Consider the following 22,069-nt stretch of genomic DNA (forward strand, 5'->3'; position numbering starts at 1 on the left):
CTGGGTACCAGTCTTTGTAGCTAACATTCCACTCCTTGCCACTCCATTTCACTGCCAACGAGACTGGCCTGTTGGCAATTTCAATGTTCAATATGCAGCTGGATTTAGTTGCTCATTGGTTGTTTAACATTACAACCTAATTTAATAAATAAAATAAACATAATACAAAACAAGAAACACGAACGCACAGACAGGAAACAATAATGCCTGGGGAAGGAACCAAAGGGAGTGACATACAGTTGAAGTCGGAGGTTTACTTAAACACCATAGTCAAATACAGTCGTATAATAATTTACTCTGTCGTCACAGAAAATGATCACAGTGTCATGCCATTCATTTTCTAATAAAAGCTGAGTACTGGTGTATTGTCCAGACAAAGATTTTTAGTGTAGCAATATTAAGTTGTATGAAATTAAATCAGATGTAAAAAATAGGCTATGCAACAATGTGGGCACTCTTGTCATTCTGTTGATTTGAATACCTGTAACTACTTAGCACTGATTAATTGGAACACACAATTGGTTTGGTGAGCTCATTAAGCCTTGAACTTCATAGACAAGTGCATCCAATCATGAGAAGTGGTATTTAAGGTGACCAATTGCAAGTTGTTGTTCTCTTTGACTCTCCTCTGAAGAGTGGCAACATGGGGGCCTCAAAACAACTCTCAAATGAACTGAAAACAAAGATTGTTCAACTTTATGGTTTAGAGGAAGTCTACAGAAAGCTATCACAGAGATTTAAGCTGTCAGTGTCCACTGTGAGGAACATAGTGAGGAAATGGAAGACCACAGGCACAGTTCTTGTTAAGGCCAGAAGTGGCAGGCCAAGTAAAATATCGGAGAGGCAAAGGCAAAGGATGGTGAGAACGGTCAAAAACAGCCCACAGACCACCTCCAAAGACCTACAACATCATCTTGCTGCAGATGGTGTCGCTGTGCATCGTTCAACAATTCAGCGCACTTTGCACAAGGAGAAGCTGTATGGGAGAGTGATGCGGAAGAAGCCTTGTCTGCACACACGCCACAAACAGAGTCGCTTGAGGTATGCAAACGCACATTTGGACAAGCCAGCTTCATTTTGGAATAAGGTGCTGTGGACTGATGAAACAAAGATTGAGTTATTTGGTCATAACAAGGGATGTTATACATAGCGGCAAAAGAACACAGCATTCCAAGAAAAACACTTGCTACCCACAGTACAATATGGTGGGGGTTCCATCATGCTGTGGGGCTGTGTGGCCAGTGCCGGTACTGGGAATCTTGTTCAAGTTGAGGGTCGCATGGATTCCTCTCAATATCAGCAGATTCTTGGGAATAATGTTGAATAATCAGTCACAAAGTTGAAGTTATGCCGGGGCTGGATATTTCAACAAGACAACGACCAAAAACACTGCTCAAAATCTACCCGGGCATTTATGCAGAGGAACAAGTACAATGTTCTGGAATGGCCACCCCAGTCCCCAGACCTGAATATCGTTGAGGATCTGTGGGATGATTTGAAGCAGGCTGTCCATGCTCAGCAACCATCAAACCTCACTGAACTGGAGATGTTTTGTAAGGAGGAATGGTCCAAAATACCTTCATCCACAATCCAGACACTCATTAGAGGCTATGGGAAGTGTCTAGAGACTGTTATTTTAGCAATAGGAGGCTCTACTAAATATTGATGTGATTTTTCTATTGGGGTGCCCAAATTTATGCACCTGTCTAATTTTGTTTTGATGCATATTGCACATTTTCTGTTAATCCAATAAACCTCCTTTCACTGCTGAAATATTACTGTGTCCCTCAGTTATTTGATAGATCCAAATGAAATTGCTGATCCAAACACCCAATAATTTATAAATGTAAATCATGGAAATTGTCAGGGGTGCCCAAACATTTTCATATGACTGTACATTTAAACTCAGTTTTTTTTTCACAATTCCTGACATTTAATCCTATTAAAATTTCCCTGTCTTAGGACCATCTGTAAGGGGTGCATACTGGCAGCAGAGAAGTCAGACGCAGGAGAGCAAAAACTGTGTTTCCAAACGAAGCAGTTTAATAACAACAAAAAAACACCGGAAAACAGAACAATAAAATAATGGGTACATAACCTGCCGCACACTAGGACAGACGTGCACAAGCACTTACAATAAACAATCACCCACAAGGACATGAGGGGGAACAGAGGGTTAAATACACAATATGTAATTGATGGGATTGGAACCAGGTGTGATGGAAGACAAGACAAAACCAAAGGAAAATGAAAAGAGGATCAGCGATGGCTAGAAGGTCGGTAACTTCGACCGCCGAATGCCGCCCGAACAAGGAGAGGGACCAACTTCGGCGAGAGTCGTGACACCACCACCTTATTTTAAGAATGTGAAATGTCAGAATAATAGTAGAGAGAATAATTTATTTCAGCTTTAATTTATTTCATCACATTCTCAGTGGGTCAGAAGTTTACATACACTCAATTAGTATTTGGTGGCATCGCCTTTAAATTATTTAACTTGGGTCAAACGTTTTGTGTAGCCTTCTACAAGCTTCCCACAATAAGTTGGGTGAATTTTGACCCATTCCTCCTGACAGAGCTGGTGTAACTGAGTCAGGTTCGTAGGCCTCCTTGCTCTCACACGCTTTTTCAGTTCTGCCCACACATTTTCTATAGGATTGAGGTCAGGGCTTTGTGATGGCCACTCCAATACCTTGACTTGTCCATTTGGAAGACCCATTTGCGACCAAGCTTTAACTTCCTGGCTGATGTTTTGAGATGTTGCTTCAATATATCCACATCATTTTCCACCCTCATGATGCCATCTATTTTGTGAAGTGCACCAGTCCCTCCTGCAGCAAAACACCCCTACAACCTGATGCTGCCACCCTTGCGCTTCACGGTTGGGATGGTGTTATTCGGCTTGCAAGCCTCCCCCTTTTTCCTCTAAACAAATGGTCATTATGGCCAAACAGTTCGATCTTTGTCCCCATGTGCAGTTGCAAACTGTAGTCTGGCTTTTTTATGGTGGGTTTGGAACAGTGGCTTCTTTCTTGCTGAGCAGCCTTTCAGGTTATGTCGATATAGGACTTGTTTTACTCTGGATATAGATACTTTTGTACCTGTTTCCTCCAGCATCTTCACAAGGTCCTTTGCTGTTTTTTTGGGATTGATTTGCACTTTCGCAACAAATATGTTCATTTCTAGGAGACAGAACGAGTCTCTTTCCTGAGCGGTATGATGGCTGTTTATACTTGCGTACTATTGTTTGTACAGATGAACATGGTACCTTCAGGCATTTAGAAATTGCTCCCAAGGATGAACCAGACTTGTGGAGGTCTACAATTATTTTTCTGAGGTATTGGCTGATTTCTTTTGATTTTCCCATGATGTCACGCAAAGAGGCACTGAGTTTGAAGGTCGGCCTTGAAATTCATCCACAGGTACACCTCCAATTGACTCAAATGATGTCAATTAGCCTATGAGAAGCTTCTAAAGCCATGACATCATTTTCTGGAATGTTGCAAGTTGTTTAAAGGCACAGTCATCTTAGTGTATTTAAACTTCTGACCCACTGGAATTGTGATACAGTGAATTTTAAGTGAAATAATCTGTCTGTAAACAATTGTTGGAAAAATTACTTTTGTCATCCACAAAGTAGATGTCCTAACCCACTTCCCAAAACTATAGTTTGTTAACAAGAAATTTGTGGAGTGGTCGAAAAAACAGTTTTAATGACTCCAACCTAAGTGTATGTAAACTTCTGACTTCTACTGTATATAGGGAAGGTAATCAGGGAGGTGATGGAGTCCAGGTGAGTCTGATGACTTGCTGGTGCACGTAACGATGGTGACAGGTGTGCGCCATAACAAGCAGCCTGGTGACCTAGAGGCCAGAGAGGGAGTATACGTGACACTCGTAAATAGAATAAGAACTATAACTAATTCAAAATCAAACATTTAGCTGTTACTGTAGCTAGGCAATTTGTTGTATTTCGAGGCTTAAAATAAAGCAAAGATGTTTTGTGGTTGGAATTGCAGTATGTATTTAGTTAGTTTGAGATTTTAGGGTTAGGGTTAGACTGGAAAAACAAAAAATGGTTGCTAAGCAACCAGATACCAATGTGTTTTTTGGAGAGGAAAAGAGTGACAGTACCAATATTTTGACAATGATTGTGATTGGAGGATAGCTGTGAGGGTTATCGAATCAGGGTCAGGATCTCCTCGAGCTCATTAATGAGAGAATGTTCATATTTGAAGATAGCAAAAAGGCCAGTCTCTTTGGCAATGACAAGGAGTGGAAAGGAGTGGCATCTTAGCTATACACTGAGAACACCTTCCTAATATCAAGTTGGACCCCCCTTTTGCCCTCAGAACAGCCTCAATTCGTCGGGGCATGGACTCTACAAGGTGTCGAAAGTGTTCCACAGGGATGCTGGCCCATGTTGACTCCAATGCGTCCCACAGTTGTGTCAAATTGGCTGGATATCCTTTGGGTGGTGGACCATTCTTGATACACACAGGAAACTGTTGGCTTGAAAAACCCAGCAGCGTTACAGTTCTTGACACACTCAAACTGGTGCACCTGGCACCTACTACCATACCCTGTTCAAAGGCACTTCAATCTTTTGTCTTGCCCATTCATCCTCTGAATCGCACACATACACAATCCATGTCTCAATTGTCTCAAGGCTTAAAAATCATTATTTAACCTGTCTCATCCCCTTAATATAGACTGATTGAAGTGGATTTAACAAGTGACATCAATAAGGGATCATAGCTTCCACCTGGATTCACCTGGTCAGTCTCTCATGGAAAGAGCAGGTGTGCCTAATGTTTTGTCCACTCAGTGTATTGAGAATTAAGATATGCCTACAGTAAGCTGAGACCCTCCTCTCTTTGACAGGGCCAAGGGGACTAAGCTTCCAAAGCTGTGTTTTTCCTATGATTGCATTTTGAAACGTTATACAATCATAAAGCATTTTTCTCTCAGGCACATGGGTGGAGAGTGGCTCGCTCACCACAGCAGCAGGCCCCAGCGAGGGCACAGGCACAGGGGCCAGGCAGACACTTTCATTACAGGAATCATGTGTATAATGCACTTCACAGTTTGACCAAATCATGGTTTTAGCCGCCCAGAAATAGGAAGTTTTGAGTGAGGTGACTGTAGAATATGCTCTTTGTACATTTATAGGCACCTTTTATGTTTTTTTTCAGTTCCATGATCCTTGCTGTCTAACTGATGACAGAGTTGGAGCAGATCTCTTTCATGATGCTGCGTTTTATTTTGAATGTGACCTCAACTCAGCATATCAGAAAACCATCTTGGTAGTGGGGCCGGCCGTTGCCCACTGATTAGCCAAAGGCTCATTATAGACTAGTATAACAGACAAATTGCGCAAAAATAATAATAGTAAAAAAAAATCTTAACAGGTCCATGGGCCGCCAGTCATGTCACCTTTCTCATTGTTTCATTTTGACAGAATAGTTTTTTTGTGTGTGTGTCAATTTCGACCAGCCCAACCAACTAAGAAATGGTCCAGCCCATCTGGGATTTGCCATAATTGCCAAATGGGTAATCTGCCCCTGCTCTTACCTCTACATCTCACGCTTTCTCCACATCAGTCCCTTACAGTAATGTAGCAATGTAAAGGGTGCCTTGGTGTGAATATGGCTGTGTTTAGACAAGCAGCCCAAGACTGATTTTTTCCCACTAATTGGTCTTTTGACCAATCAGATCAGCTCTGAAAAAGATCTGACGGGAAAAGATCTGATGTGATTGTTAAAATAAAAAAATCTGAATTGGGTGTCTGTCTAAACACTGCCTATCAAGAACAATATATATCTGGTTAAAGCCTGCAGGTATCATGCTTTACAACTTGTAATAATAAGCATGTACATGTATGAGCATCAGCCTTTGTAATATATTATCAAATGTATTAGAATTAAGCCTCCCGAGGAGGTGTGGTATATGGCCAATATACCAGGCTAAGAGCTGTTCTTATCGGAGTGCCTGGATACATCCCTTAGCCGTGGTATATTGGCCACACTGTATACCAAAACATATTGGCCATATACCACAAACCCCAGAGGTGGCTTATTGTTTTAATTAAAAACTGGTTACCAATGTAATTAGACTAGTAAAAATATATATTTTGTCATACCCCTGGTATATGGTCCGAAATACAATGGCTTTCAGCCAATCAGCATTCAGGGCGAGCCCATCCGGTTTATAATAAGGCTTATAAAATGTTATGTCTCTATGTACAGTATCAACTTTTTTTTTTCAGAACATCTGGTAGGCTTTAAATAAGTAGTAGGGTATAGTCAGGATAAGAGACTATGACAATACATTATAAACAGGGCATACCTGCCTGACAATACATTATGCATCATAATGAATATCTGCTTTGCCACAATAAACACCAATAAGAGTTGGATGAAACAAAGTTAAACAAATACCTCCAGGTAGATAACAAATCGTGACAATATAATCAATATCAAGACAATCCCAACTATTGATATGATACAATGTAACGCAAACTTTGCCGGTGTTTAGTGACGCTATTAGTGGTCACATGACTGAGAACCAATCGTAAAATCGAAAATATATTTACTTGGTTCGAGGGTACTGTGATATACTTTGAATCACTAAATATATTTGAGTAGAGTTACTGACTGTGTCTAGTGTCTGTCGTCTTGTGCTGAAGGGAAGATGAAGGGTATTATTCTGTTTACATTTTTGACCATCTGGTCAAATGTAGATTGCAAGTCTTGCTCATATTCTCCATCGCAGTGGTGTACCTCTTTGGACTCCGCCATCGAATGTGGGGTAAAATAAGTTCACTTCACGAGTTTCTTTTCGTAATTAAATGTGTGCAATGTTTTGGTAACACACTGACTTAAACTTGTTGTGGTTGTATCGCTGTAATTGGGCTACACGTTACAACGGGTGAGAACGATATCTTCGTAGCCTGTGTCTTAGATTTGTTTTTGTGTGTTTTGATTGGTCAGGGGAAAGTGATCTCCGATCACCACTGAAGAGGCAACTGGGCAATTCCTTGGTAACGCCAAGACAAAATACCAAACAAAAACCATTGATTTCAAAGTTTAACAAACCATACAACTCTATGCACAATGACAAATTGAAAAATTTTCACAGAACATTTTACAAAAACACATTTACAGGAATAACTGTGCAGATACAAAGTTTGGTAACCGAATAAAATAGCAAGATTTTTGTTGTTATGTATCTTGTTCAAAGTTTTTATTGTCCATAGAGTTGGGGTTGGTGTAACAATTTTAAAGTGATAAATTGGAGTCTCAGCATAATTCCGTTGCTGTGGAACTGCCCAACTTTTACTTCAGTAGAGAATGAGGAAGAGAATGAGAAAAATGTATGTTTGTACATTAAAAATAATATTAAAATAGAATATCAACACCCATAATTGTCTCTACAGATTCTGCTTGACATATAGACCCTATTTAGGCCTAAAAATTCAACCATACTGTGTGTGTTTGTTAACTTGTATGGCTTTACTGTAAAGGCAACACAAATACACAGCACAAGAAACAGGTTATCAATTGAGTCTTTACTTTTGTTGTGGCAGGTTCTGAAGCAGTGCCTGGAAACCAATGCCACCAAGCCCAACACACTGGAGCAGTCAGTTCAGGTGGAGCTGTATTATGAGAGCCTGTGCCCAGCATGCCGCTACTTCCTCACCTCACAGCTCTTACCCACATGGACCATGCTGCAGGACGCCATGAGTGTCACGCTGGTGCCCTATGGAAATGCAGAAGTATGTACACTAGGCTAGAGACAATGACTATCATCTCATGACTCTTGCGTTGATTTTGGATATAATACTTGGATGTCATTATCAGTGATTGGAGTTGAGGAATGTTGTGTTTAGTCAAAGTCATTTCTGTTTGTCTCACTACAGGAATCTTTTGATGGGAAGAAGTATCAGTTCACCTGCCAGCACGGCGAAGAAGAGTGTCTTGGCAACATGATCGAGGTGAGATTTTGGTAATGCTTTATTTGACATTCTACCAGGTAGTTATTTATTATTTATTAGAACAGTAATTACTGATTAATTGCCAAGCAATTGCACTCATTGATGCATCACTAAAGTACTAGAAAGTATTGATGTCACCATATAGTTTCTTAGTTACTACCATGTAAATACCAGGTAATGCTAGCTTGAACTGGGCTGAAACATGTGTTTTTTCCCCTCTCTCTCTCCTCAGACCTGCATTTTGAATGTTACAGGAAGTAACGCCTTCCAGATAATCTACTGCATGGAGGCCTCCACTGATGTGGTTAAAGCAGGCGAGAAGGTGAGTGACATTAACTCTTACCTTCTCTCTATCTACACAAAACCATGAAAAGACCCTACCTCAAACAATATACAACACCCCCTATTTGTATTCTAATACCCTTGAGAAATACGAACAAAAAGTATATAGAATGGAATTAGTTTTTGTGTTTGATGATATGCTCTGCTCACATAAGATAGTGTAAGGGTATGGCTGGAAGGAAATATGAGATATGACTGGATGGCATTGTAAATATGAGGATACATGGAAATAGTGAAGAGTGTTCTGACCACCTCTTCCCTTGACAGTGTGTGGAGCTCTATGACCCAAACACCAAGTGGGACAGCATCATGACCTGTGTGAAGGGAGACCAGGGGAATCAGCTAATGCATCAGAATGCAGTGAAGACTGGTGCCCTGAAGCCAACCCACAACTATGTGCCTTGGATTGTCATAAATGGGGTAAGTTCACTGAGGCAAAATATTTGTGTTTCTTGTGTCTGCATTGCATTTAATACTTTGTGTTAACTGTATTACAAACCGCTACGAGTAAGGTATTTTACCACTCAACAACGTTTATTGCCTCGATTGTTATAGTAATCTGGAAACTTTTCTCAGGAGCACACAGAAGAACTTCAGGACAAAGCAATGTCTTCACTCTTCGCTTTGATCTGCAGCATGTACAAGGTAAGTTTTGGCCCGCCCAAAAACACCATTCCAATATTAAAAGTATAATGTCTTATCCATCCATTATTCGTTCCTTGTTTCTATGCATATTTTTTCCTGTCTATAGAAACCACTGCGTATAGAATAGCCTTTACATATACTGTACCATTGATGGTAGGTCAGTACCTGATGAAGTTGATATTTCTTGACGCCTTACTCCATCAAACCTTTTCTGAGTCAAGATCACTTTCGCAGTCAAAAAGCAAGAGGAGATCTACCACCCAGATTTTTTAAAGACAGACTTAACAAATTCACCTAATAAAACAGTTCTCTAGGAAGGCGGTTTGTGCAGTATGCCTATTAGCCTACATTATCTCAGTATATTGGCTATACAGTATCTCTGGCCTGCCAATATTGTTCTTCTCAGACCATATAATATTTCAAAACCCAAGCTTTGAGAACAAAATAGATCAGTTGTTGTATGACTAGCGAGGCACAGCTGAGCAAAAATGGAAATAATTATATTTTTTATTTTACTGGACTGATGGTACCTGTATCTGATGGTCATGGTGCTTTCAAGACAACTGGGAACTCTGGGAAAAAATGAGGTCAAATCATGACACCGGTTGTTTTGAACATGGCATTAGTCTCAGCGGACAGAGGGAGAGAGCAGCAGAGGGTCCGCCTCTCACTGTCCCTGAGCTCTCCTTTCTTTCCCCCGGTGAGACTGACCAGAGAGAGGGGACACCGTCTTTCACCTGATGGCAAAACTCAAGTCGCACCGCATCTGCACCAATCCATGTTGTTCCTATGACCAGAGAAAGTGAAATATTCCTCAATATTAAAAAAGACACAAAGAGCTGCTGATAATAATAATATTAATAAAAACGCAGGGCTATCAATACACTTATCTACTAATTCATTGCAGCTGCAGCACAAGTGGAAGTAGGGATAAGCACATTTTATGTATTGTAATTGTGTTGAATAAAAACAGTGTTGACAGTGCTGAATAAAAACTTAGACATGAACTCACTCAAAATTCTTCTTATTCTTTGACAGTCACTCTCTGGTCCTGGTTTTAAAAGTTATTACATCTAATGTAGGCTAGTTGCCTATCAAACTTCGCTGTGGCCAGGGTCGTGGAAGCTGTCGGAACGGTGATTTGAGCTATCCGATTTGCCAGCACAGTATGCAACCTCAGTTTAGCCACAGATCTCCTGGTCCGCCGGGCAGGTGGAGCTTGTCTTTTCAGACAAATTAAATGGTTCAAAATGGGAACACTTCACCTGCCCAGTGTGCAGGACTTGTGAATCAAATGCAACACCAGTAATATACATAAAGGACAGCAAGCCTTAATCACTTTTCTACAGAAATGTTTGGTGATGGACTAGGATCGCGATCAACCGGTTGGTGACCACTGCACTAGAGTGTGTCTGGTGATGGACTAGGATCACGATCGACAGGTTGGTGACCACTGCACTAGAGTGTGTTTGGTGATGGACTAGGATCGCGATCGACCGGTTGGTGACCACTGCACTAGTGTGTTTGGTGATGGACTAGGATCGCGATCGACTGGTTGGTGACCACTGCACTAGAGTGTGTTTGGTGATGGACTAGGATCGTGATCGACCTGTTGGTGACCACTGCACTAGAGTGTGCTGTAGGAATAACCTTTGATTTCTGTTCTCTGTCACATTCTCCTTTAGGGGTCCAAGCCTGAAGCCTGTAGTACGGCTCTGATGAAACGACACAGAAGTTACAGTTACCATGATGAGTAAATCATCTACGTCTCAACACTGCACTATACTGCCATGTGCCTCTGTGGTTGATTGCTAAATATGGATGGTAAATGCTACCTTAAAAATGTGTGGTATCAATGGGTTTTTTAAAATCTGGTTTAACTATCAATATTACACAATTATTCAAAAATCAAGAAAATGGACGTCATGTACTGTTTCATTGCTCAATGACTGAGCCTTTGTGGAATGAGCTGTGTGAAATAAGCTCTCTGATAGCAATCCATTTTTTTATAAAGTGATGAAGTTTCACTAGCCTTTGTAAATGAATATTGGGGATGTAATGAATATGAAATTAAAGTAAACTACTTTAAAAGGACTTGGTCTTTCTTTATTAAATTTGCATTTTATGTTGAATATGAGTGTTTTATCCTATTAGATCAGATATTTATTTTTTGACAGGCGCTGTGGGGATGAATACCTTTTTGAGTGAGTGCTCTAACAGTAGAAGGCTTTGTCGTGGTTGTCATGGTTCTGCATAGCTTCGCTGAGTCTTGCCTAGGGGAGACCACAGACAAACCAGTGACAGAGCAAGCCTCTTCCCTGGCGGGTTTAATAGGACTGTCTGTGCTGCTTTCAGTGCTGTTAAAGAGACGTGTTCTCCCTTGTTATACTGCTGATTAATGGTCATGTCCTTCAACAAAATTTGGTCTATTGGAGCACGTTGTAAAAATGTAAGATCGAAAGTATGACGGCTACAAGATTTCAAGCTGTCTGATTTTTCTTTGGTTGCATTTCTTAATCAAAAACGAAATAATGGAAGACTGAATATCCTACTCACAGAACTTACACACTGATCTAAATCTGAAGATGCTGGTGTTGTGTAGACCCTATCTAGTTTTGGATGGATGCACCATTTTTATTGAGCTGTTTGGTTATCCCAAAAAATATCATCTTTACACTATGGAGTGCACCTGTTCTATGCATTGTGCTTCTAATGTGATTTATGGAAGGTGACATAGTAGCCTGTCAGTGGAGGCTGGTGGGAGGAATTATAGCAGGATGGGCTCATTGTAATGGCTTGAATGGAATAAATGGAGCAGAGTCAAACATATGGAAAACATGTGTTTGACTCCATTCCATGAATTCCCTTGCAGGCATTACGATGAGCCCTTCCTCCTTTAACTCCTCCCACCAGCCTCCTCTGTAGCCTATTCTTAGAAGGTTACAGTATGTCAAAACAATTCAATGTATTTAGAGATTTAATTTATCAAGTCACTTTTCTATCATACTACTTCTTTGATTAATCAGAATTCCACATAAATTACGAGGGATCTTGTGCTTCAGCTGGATTGTTTTTTTGTGCAGCATTGGGGAGTATGATGTCCTCAAACTCCTCGCTATTATGCATTTGACACCAATGCTATGTATAAACCCTAGATGAGTTAGGGGAAGCTGCTTTGAAGCCAAAGAGAATGCCAAGAGTGTGCAAAGCTGTCATCAAAGCAAAGGGTGGCTACTTTAAAGAATCTCAAATATATTTTGATTTGTTTAACACTTTTTGGTTACTACATGATTCCATGTGTTGATGTCTTCACTAGCTTTCTACAATGCAGACAATAGTAAAAATAATAAAAACCCTTGAATTTTTTTACCTTTATTTTACTAGGCAAGTCAGTTAAGAACAAATTCTTATTTTCAATGACGGCATAGGAACAGTGGGTTAACTGCCTGTTCAGGGGCAGAACAACAGATTTTGTACCTTGTCAGCTCAGGGATTTGAACTTGCAACCTTTCGGTTACTAGTCCAATGCTCTAACCACTAGGCTACACTGCCGCCGAATGAGGGGTGGAAGGAAGCCTAGTGGTAAGAGTGTTGGACTAGTAACCAAAAGGTTGCAAGATCAAAACCCCAAGGTAAAAAATCTATTTTTCTGCCCCTGAACAATGCAGTTAACCCACTGTTCCTAGGCTGTCATTGAAAATAAGAATTTGTTCTTAACTGTGCCTAGTTAAAAATGATTAGGTGTGGCCAAACTTTTGACTGGTACTGTACATCAATAACATCGAACATTTATCCTAGTGGACTACTTAACCATAGTTTACCATAGTTTGGAATAATAATCATGATTTCTCAGTCGAGCAGAAAGTTTCTTGTCAAGATTACAGGTTACTGGAAGCAGTTTTTCCACAGCAGGTTTCTTATTGTAACCGATACTGTGAGCTGTGGGGGCATGCTTGCTGCCGGCAATATCATTCAGCAAACCAGAAAAAAATGGAGGGTCCCTGAAAGGGCATGTGACTGGGCTCATACAGGTAAGTTCCAGGACCAAGGATAGCAACCTGTGTTGTATGAAATAACTTTTGAAAGACAATGAACATGAATGTGCGAGGGCAAGATATATTCCTAATCATAACCAAAAGAAAATGTATAGCATTAAAAAAAGTTCAACCCTAATATTCCAAAACATACTTCTCTCTAATTGTATCCTTTATTTATTGATAAGATTATTGCATATTTTCCTTGTGTTTTCCAAGATACAATACAGTAGTATATATGTGTCACTATTAGCAAGGACATGTATTTCATGTTGCTGTGTTACACTGCCCTCTGCAGGTTGCACGTGTTGCAGTAGAATGTTCAATGGGGCCTTTCATGCGCTACTTGTACCAGTGGCTGGACAAGTTATTTTTGTCAGCAATGCTCTACCTGCTGTCAGCAAGGCTCTACCTGCTGTCAGCAATGCTCTACCTGCTGTCATCAATGCTCTACCTGCTGTCATCAATGCTCTATCTGCTGTCAGCAATGCTCTACCTGCTGTCAGCAATGCTCTACCTGCTGTCAGCAATGCTCTACCTGCTGTCATCAATGCTCTACCTGCTGTCAGCAATGCTCTACCTGCTGTCAGCAATGCTCTACCTGCTGTCAGCAATGCTCTACCTGCTGTCATCAATGCTCTACCTGCTGTCAGCAATGCTCTACCTGCTGTCAGCAATGCTCTACCTGCTGTCATCAATGCTCTACCTGCTGTCAGAAATGCTCTACCTGCTGTCAGCAATGCTCTACCTGCTGTCAGCAATGCTCTACCTGCTGCCAGCAAGAAAGTCCTCACCGATCAGCTGATTGCATCACTGACCATGGAGCATAGTATTTCATAGGGGAGTGTGTTTTTTAAAGTTTTTTTAAAGTCAGCGTTAACAGTATACTAAGTAAAATCAATGCTTGCTCTTGGAAAAGATTGCTAATGGAAAAGCTCATAACAAAACTCACTTACCACAGTAACTTTTTAAAAAATCTTCCTACAGGTATCGGCAAGATGAAGGGCCATAGTCTGTCTGAGGGTTGGAAGAATCCAAAGACAAGTTCTGGGAGATCTACAAGGTTAGTGAAATAGTATGACTGTGTTTTTCATATCCTAGCCCTAATTATTCCCTACAGTTTGGCCTTTGTATTCTCTATCCTCTTACCTGCTTGATTTTATTGTATTTAAGATTTATTGTATCTTGCTTTTTACTGTATTAATTTACTTGACAAGAATGGTTTGGATCAGAAGCGTAGGCCCATTGTACTCTATATTTCTGTATTGATACCCCTCTAGTTCTGAAGGTTTGTTTGTGCTCCGTTTCCTTCAAGGTGGACTGGTGTGTTTGGCCCATGGCACAGGTTATCAACTTCTACTTCTTGCCTCCTAAGATCCGAGTCTTCTATGTTAGGTGTTCCCAAGGTACGCACAATGTTGTCTGGGGTATACCAAATAAACATGTGATTCACAGTCAGTTACACATATCAGTGTTGTTATAAGGTAATAATACATGTATAGGAGATTACATTAGTCACTGCATTTGTGTTATTTAAAAAATAAAATATTTTATTCATAGGTAAGGAATAGCTTTTTCAAGCATCTTAAAAGATAGATAAAATCTTGATTATCGTTGATTTAAATTGTGTAATTTTAATTTCAACAGATTACTTTACTGGTATGGCTTGAATGTATAATTTATAATATGCCTGTAGGTTCCTTGTGCTTTTTATTCAAGTTAAATTCATGGCTTACGATATGATATATTTTAATACAGTATGTCAATGTAGCAATCTAATACTGTAGCTGCATAATGATTGTTAAACCCCAAACAAAATGTGTATTTATAATTGCATTGTAACAGTGTGACATACAAAGTCCAGATGCGTATTTATTAATGAGATCAGTAGGCCTATAAATAAATAAGAAAAGTTTCACGTGCAACATAACAAGATCGAACAACATTATGCATAGATATGCCTACGACATACGTTTGATGTTGATTTGGACACCACAACATTTAGTTATCCTGTTGTCTCTACAACTACTTTATTCAGTCAGGCATTCTGAGACCATTTTCGAGGAGAGACTACAGCAGAAGGCCTGCCTAATTTTGGGACAATTTATTTTGTCTGTGGTAAAGTGCTGATGTTGTAAGAGACATGGAGAAGACACGCAATTAGGCTAACAGGTGATTCAAAATGATTCCAAAAACATTTTGTATTTCCATAGCACAAGTTGTGCACAAAAACTTATCAAGAAGTTATCGTATGTGTTACATTGTGTTACATTGTGAATTGGAAATATTTTACCTGCATGAAGAAAATTGCGTGTTTTGTATCCTCAAGATGGCATTCTGTTCCCCTTTTTGAGAGCCTAGAAGATTAGCACACAATGCTACTGCACCTAAGCTACCTAATGAAATGGGCTAAGCATAGGCCGACCTCCGTTTGCACACCTGGTGATTTATGTAATTCGGTGATGCTTTTTATTACGTATTGAAAGCCTTTCAAACTCAAATTCAGCTAGGGTCAACATAGGTTATCTCCTCATCAGTAGATAACATTATGCGACATATAAACTCTAGCGAACTCTGGCCTGCCAAACCAGATATTGGCGACACACATGCATGAATAATGGTAAAGATCTCCGCCATTGGACTGGAGCAGTGGAAAGCATTCTCTGCATTCTCTGGAGTGATGATTCACGCTTCACCATCTGGCAGTCCGACGGACAATTCTGGGTTTGGCGGATGCTAGGAGAACGCTACTTGCCCGAACACGTAGTGCCAACTGTAAAGTTTGGTGGAGGAGGAATAATGGTCTGGGACTGTTTTTCATGTTTCAGGCTCCTTAGTTCCAGTAAAGGGAAGTTTTAACGCGACAGCATGCAATGACATTCTAGATTATTCTGTGCTTCCAACTTTGTGGCAAAAGTTTGGGGGAAGCCCTTTCTGGTTTCAGCATGATAATGCCCCCGTGCACAAAGCGAGATCCATTCAGAAATGGATTGTCGAGATCAGTGTGGATGAACATGACTGGCCTGCACAAAGACCTGACCTTAACCCCATCGAACACCCTTGGGATGAATTGGAACGCCAACTGCGAGCTAAGCCTAATCGCCCAATATCAGTGCCCAACCTCACTAATGCTCTTGTGGCTGAATGGAAGCAAGTTCCCGCAGCAATGTTCCAACATCTAGTCAAAAGCCTTCCCAGAAAAGTGGAGGCTGTTTTTGCAGCAAAGGGACCAACTCCATATTAATGGCCATGATTTTGGGATGAGATGTTCAACAATTTTTTTATTGTTGAACATAAAATATTGTAAAAACACCAGCAAATCAGCTCCAAATGATTTTAATTTGGTAAATCTATCAAAGTATTCCAAAGCATAGGCCTAATAGAGAAGTATAACCTACAGTAGGACCTAATAGAGAAATATAACCTACAGTAGACCTAATAGAGAAATATAACCTACAGTAGGCCTAATAGAGAAGTATAACCTACAGTAGGCCTAATAGAGAAATATAACCTACAGTAGGCCTAATAGAGAAGTATAACCTACAGTAGACCTAATAGAGAAATATAACCTACAGTAGGACCTAATAGAGAAATATAACCTACAGTAGACCTAATAGAGAAATATAACCTACAGTAGGCCTAATAGAGAAATATAACCTACAGTAGGCCTAATAGAGAAGTATAACCTACAGTAGACCTAATAGAGAAGTATAACCCACAGTAGGCCTAATAGAGAAATATAACCTACAGTAGACCTAATAGAGAAGTATAACCTACAGTAGACCTAATAGAGAAATATAACCTACAGTAGGCCTAATAGAGAAATATAACCTACAGTAGGCCTAATAGAGAAGTATAACCTACAGTAGGCCTAATAGAGAAGTATAACCTACAGTAGGCCTAATAGAGAAGTATAACCTACAGTAGGCCTAATAGAGAAGTATAACCTACAATAGGCCTAATAGAGAAGTATAACCTACAGTAGGCCTAATAGAGAAGTATAACCTACAGTAGGCCTAATAGAGAAATATAACCTACAGTAGGCCTAATAGAGAAATATAACCTACAGTAGGCCTAATAGAGAAATATAACCTACAGTAGGCCTAATAGAGAAGTATAACCTACAGTAGGCCTAATAGAGAAATATAACCTACAGTAGGCCTAATAGAGAAATATAACCTACAGTAGGACTAATAGAGAAATATAACCTACAGTAGGCCTAATAGAGAAGTATAACCTACAGTAGGCCTAATAGAGAAATATAACCTACAGTAGGCCTAATAGAGAAATATAACCTACAGTAGGCCTAATAGAGAAATATAACCTACAGTAGGCCTAATAGAGAAGTATAACCTACAGTAGACCTAATAGAGAAATATAACCTACAGTAGACCTAATAGAGAAATATAACCTACAGTAGGCCTAATAGAGAAGTATAACCTACAGTAGGCCTAATAGAGAAATATAACCTACAGTAGGCCTAATAGAGAAGTATAACCTACAGTAGACCTAATAGAGAAATATAACCTACAGTAGACCTAATAGAGAAATATAACCTACAGTAGGCCTAATAGAGAAGTATAACCTACAGTAGGCCTAATAGAGAAGTATAACCTACAGTAGACCTAATAGAGAAATATAACCTACAGTAGACCTAATAGAGAAATATAACCTACAGTAGGCCTAATAGAGAAGTATAACCTACAGTAGGCCTAATAGAGAAATATAACCTACAGTAGACCTAATAGAGAAATATAACCTACAGTAGGCCTAATAGAGAAGTATAACCTACAGTAGGCCTAATAGAGAAATATAACCTACAGTAGGCCTAATAGAGAAATATAACCTACAGTAGGCCTAATAGAGAAGTATAACCTACAGTAGGCCTAATAGAGAAATATAACCTACAGTAGGCCTAATAGAGAAATATAATCTACATTAGGCCTATGTGATCATATACAAATGAAAGCAAGGTTTGCAATGATTATGTTTTAGTGAAATATTGTATATTTCGGGACTTCTTGCGGTCAATTTGCAGTTTAATTTATTTATAATTATGTTCTGGCCCCTTAATTAACCATTCAGTCAAGAAAAAAAAATTGGCCCGTGGCTGAATCTAGTTGAGGATCCCTGATCTAAAACATGGCCCTTAAATAATTTCCTTGGGACTGTTTGCCAGCTTGGCTCATAGTGCAGGACCTGTGGGAAGTGTGAAGAGCAACTCCTCATCAAGGTTTTCCAGCTCAATAGAGGTAAGATATTTTCAATGTATTGTTATCCCTTTATCACACTACATCTGCTGAGTCAGTTGTTCCTGGACAGCATATTGTTAGTCCAATTAATGTCATAATATTAGGTAGGCCTATTCTATAGACTTGTTAGGTCTATTTCCACTCTTGTCAAATAGTGGAGTAAATAAAGGAATACATTTGGTTTGACTGTATTTTGAAATATAATAAACATTATTATTATTTTTGTAATTATAAAAAAAATTACAATACAAAACATACACATATAAACGACAACATACAGATGCACACACACATCCACAACATCACCCCTGCCCAGACCCACGTGTTCACACACACATCCACAACATCACCCCTGCCCAGACCCACGTGTTCACACACACATCCACAACATCACCCCTGCCCAGACCCACGTGTTCACACACACATCCACAACATCACCCCTGCCCAGACCCACGTGTTCACACACACAGCGGCAGTATCACCCTTCCACATGGCCTCAAACTGCACCATTTTGTTTCTCTTTGTCACCCACGCACTTTCAACATTTAGATAATAATTTATCCTCCTCGGGTTGATTGACGCACCGGTGCATCAATCTAAATTACATAGCAAAAAAATCCCCAGCAAAATCTGTCAGTTTAAACTAGAGATATCTGTTTTTACATTTCTAAAGAAATAAAGCATTTGACCTTTCCATTGTGTTAAAGATGGAGGATTTGTTGATTTCCAGTTTCAAGTATACGTTTTTTTAAGATGATTGATGAGAAAGGTATCGTCCAACCCATCCGGTATCTCACTGAACCCTCATACGCCATGTCTTGGAATATGCAGACAGACGGATTAAATGCACATTTACATTGTACTCCCACAAGGCATGGATTATTGAGTCATTGTTAGTTTTACATTTAAGACTTGACTCTGCCGTTGTGCTGTAGAATTTGTGAATTCTGTCTCTTGTGTAATAAATTATATACATTAGTTTATGCTGGATTAAGTGTACATTCTCGTTAGTTTGTTAGTTATGTTCCAACATTACCTCCATCTTGTGCCAATATTAGTTACATTTACATTTACATTTAAGTCATTTGGCAGACGCTCTTATCCAGAGCGACTTACAAATTGGTGAATTCACCTTATGACATCCAGTGGAACAGCCACTTTACAATAGTGCATCTAAATCATTTAAGGGGGGGGGAGAAGGATTACTTTATCCTATCCTAGGTATTCCTTAAAGAGGTGGGGTTTCAGGTGTCTCCGGAAGGTGGTGATTGACTCCGCTGTCCTGGCGTCGTGAGGGAGTTTGTTCCACCATTGGGGGCCAGAGCAGCGAACAGTTTTGACTGGGCTGAGCGGGAACTGTACTTCCTCAGTGGTAGGGAGGCGAGCAGGCCAGAGGTGGATGAAAGCAGTGCCCTTGTTTGGGTGTAGGGCCTGATCAGAGCCTGGAGGTACTGCGGTGCCGTTCCCCTCACAGCTCCGTAGGCAAGCACCATGGTCTTGTAGCGGATGCGAGCTTCAACTGGAAGCCAGTGGAGAGAGCGGAGGAGCGGGGTGACGTGAGAGAACTTGGGAAGGTTGAACACCAGACGGGCTGCGGCGTTCTGGATGAGTTGTAGGGGTTTAATGGCACAGGCAGGGAGCCCAGCCAACAGCGAGTTGCAGTAATCCAGACGGGAGATGACAAGTGCCTGGATTAGGACCTGCGCCGCTTCCTGTGTGAGGCAGGGTCGTACTCTGCGGATGTTGTAGAGCATGAACCTACAGGAACGGGCCACCGCCTTGATGTTAGTTGAGAACGACAGGGTGTTGTCCAGGATCACGCCAAGGTTCTTAGCGCTCTGGGAGGAGGACACAATGGAGTTGTCAACCGTGATGGCGAGATCATGGAACGGGCAGTCCTTCCCCGGGAGGAAGAGCAGCTCCGTCTTGCCGAGGTTCAGCTTGAGGTGGTGATCCGTCATCCACACTGATATGTCTGCCAGACATGCAGAGATGCGATTCGCCACCTGGTCATCAGAAGGGGGAAAGGAGAAGATTAATTGTGTGTCATCTGCATAGCAATGATAGGAGAGACCATGTGAGGTTATGACAGAGCCAAGTGACTTGGTGTATAGCGAGAATAGGAGAGGGCCTAGAACAGAGCCCTGGGGGACACCAGTGGTGAGAGCGCGTGGTGAGGAGACAGATTCTCGCCACGCCACCTGGTAGGAGCGACCTGTCAGGTAGGACGCAATCCAAGCGTGGGCCGCGCCGGAGATGCCCCAACTCGGAGAGGGTGGAGAGGAGGATCTGATGGTTCACAGTATCGAAGGCAGCCGATAGGTCTAGAAGGATGAGAGCAGAGGAGAGAGAGTTAGCTTTAGCAGTGCGGAGCGCCTCCGTGATACAGAGAAGAGCAGTCTCAGTTGAATGACTAGTCTTGAAACCTGACTGATTTGGATCAAGAAGGTCATTCTGAGAGAGATAGCGGGAGAGCTGGCCAAGGACGGCACGTTCAAGAGTTTTGGAGAGAAAAGAAAGAAGGGATACTGGTCTGTAGTTGTTGACATCGGAGGGATTGAGTGTAGGTTTTTTCAGAAGGGGTGCAACTCTCGCTCTCTTGAAGACAGAAGGGACGTAGCCAGCGGTCAGGGATGAGTTGATGAGCGAGGTGAGGTAAGGGAGAAGGTCTCCGGAAATGGTCTGGAGAAGAGAGGAGGGGATAGGGTCAAGCGGGCAGGTTGTTGGGCGGCCGGCCGTCACAAGAAGCGAGATTTCATCTGGAGAGAGAGGGGAGAAAGAGGTCAGAGCACAGGGTAGGGCAGTGTGAGCAGAACCAGCGGTGTCGTTTGACTTAGCAAACGAGGATCGGATGTCGTCGACCTTCTTTTCAAAATGGTTGACGAAGTCATCTGCAGAGAGGGGGGGGGAGGTTTCAGGAGGGAGGAGAAGGTGGCAAAGAGCTTCCTAGGGTTAGAGGCAGATGCTTGGAATTTAGAGTGGTAGAAAGTGGCTTTAGCAGCAGAGACAGAGGAGGAAAATGTAGAGAGGAGGGAGTGAAAGGATGCCAGGTCCGCAGGGAGGCGAGTTTTCTTCCATTTCCGCTCGGCTGCCCGGAGCCCTGTTCTGTGAGCTCGCAATGAGTCGTAGTTGTTTTCAAGCTTTGTTTCCAATAGTTTATATTTGTTTCTAAGAGACTGTCAGTTAGATATGCTCTCTGCAAGGTTTTGTTTAAAGCACCTTCAGAAAGTATTCACACCCCTGGACTTGTTCCACATGTTGTTGTGTTACAGCCTGCATTTAAAATGGATTACATTGAGACATTTTGTCACTGGCCTACATACAATACCCCATAATGTCAAAGTGGAATTATGTTTTTGTAATTCATGTCTGGCAAAAACCAAACACTGCATTCCACAGTAAGAACCTCATACCAACTGTCAGCATTGGGGTTGGTAGTGGGATGTTTTGGGATGCTTTGTTGTCTCAGGACCTGGATGACTTGCCTTAATAGAAGGAACCATGAATTCTGCTTTGTATCAGAGAATTCTACAGGAAAATGTCAGGCCATCCCTCTGTGAGCTGAAGCGCAGCTGGGTCATGCAGCAAGACAATTGTCAAAAAAGCACAATCAAGTCTACATGAAAATGGTTAAAAAGCAACACATTTGAAGTTTTGGAATGACCTAGTCAAAGTCCAGTCTTAATCTTAATTGAGATGTTGTGGCAGGACTTGCAGTTCATGCTTGAAAACCCACAAATATCGCTGAGTTAAAACAATTTTGCATGCAAGAGTGGGCCAACGTTCCTCCACAGCGATGT

At 41.1% G+C, this 22,069-nt stretch overlaps 1 protein-coding gene across 2 annotated transcripts; it reads left to right on the forward strand.

Annotated features, from left to right (window-relative positions):
* The first annotated feature begins 6,598 nt into the window (after positions 1-6,598).
* LOC135558528 (gamma-interferon-inducible lysosomal thiol reductase-like) lies at positions 6,599-11,077 on the forward strand. Of its 2 annotated transcripts, XR_010458372.1 has the most exons (8): positions 6,599-6,810; positions 7,589-7,777; positions 7,922-7,996; positions 8,229-8,318; positions 8,606-8,758; positions 8,915-8,983; positions 10,333-10,425; positions 10,669-11,077. XR_010458372.1 is itself a non-coding variant. In XM_064992395.1 (7 exons), exons 1-7 carry the CDS (start codon positions 6,694-6,696, stop codon positions 10,738-10,740), a joined length of 765 nt encoding a protein of 254 aa, XP_064848467.1. In that variant the 5' UTR covers positions 6,601-6,693; the 3' UTR covers positions 10,741-11,077. The 2 variants fall into 2 exon arrangements, 1 of the variants encoding a protein (XP_064848467.1); XM_064992395.1 differs by lacking the exon at positions 10,333-10,425 and having other exon boundaries at positions 6,601-6,810.
* The last annotated feature ends 10,992 nt before the right edge of the window (positions 11,078-22,069 follow it).

This window comes from Oncorhynchus masou, chromosome 17, assembly GCF_036934945.1.
Source record: "Oncorhynchus masou masou isolate Uvic2021 chromosome 17, UVic_Omas_1.1, whole genome shotgun sequence".
Classification (NCBI taxonomy): Eukaryota; Metazoa; Chordata; class Actinopteri; order Salmoniformes; family Salmonidae; genus Oncorhynchus; species Oncorhynchus masou.

Coding starts and splice junctions, on each gene's coding strand:
- LOC135558528 (XM_064992395.1), top strand. CDS start 6,694: ATGAAGGGTATTATTCTGTTTACATTTTTGACCATCTGGTCAAATGTA. Junction 6,811..7,588: donor ACTCCGCCATCGAATGTGGG/GTAAAATAAGTT, acceptor TTGTTGTGGCAG/GTTCTGAAGCAGTGCCTGGA. Junction 8,984..10,668: donor TGATCTGCAGCATGTACAAG/GTAAGTTTTGGC, acceptor ATTCTCCTTTAG/GGGTCCAAGCCTGAAGCCTG.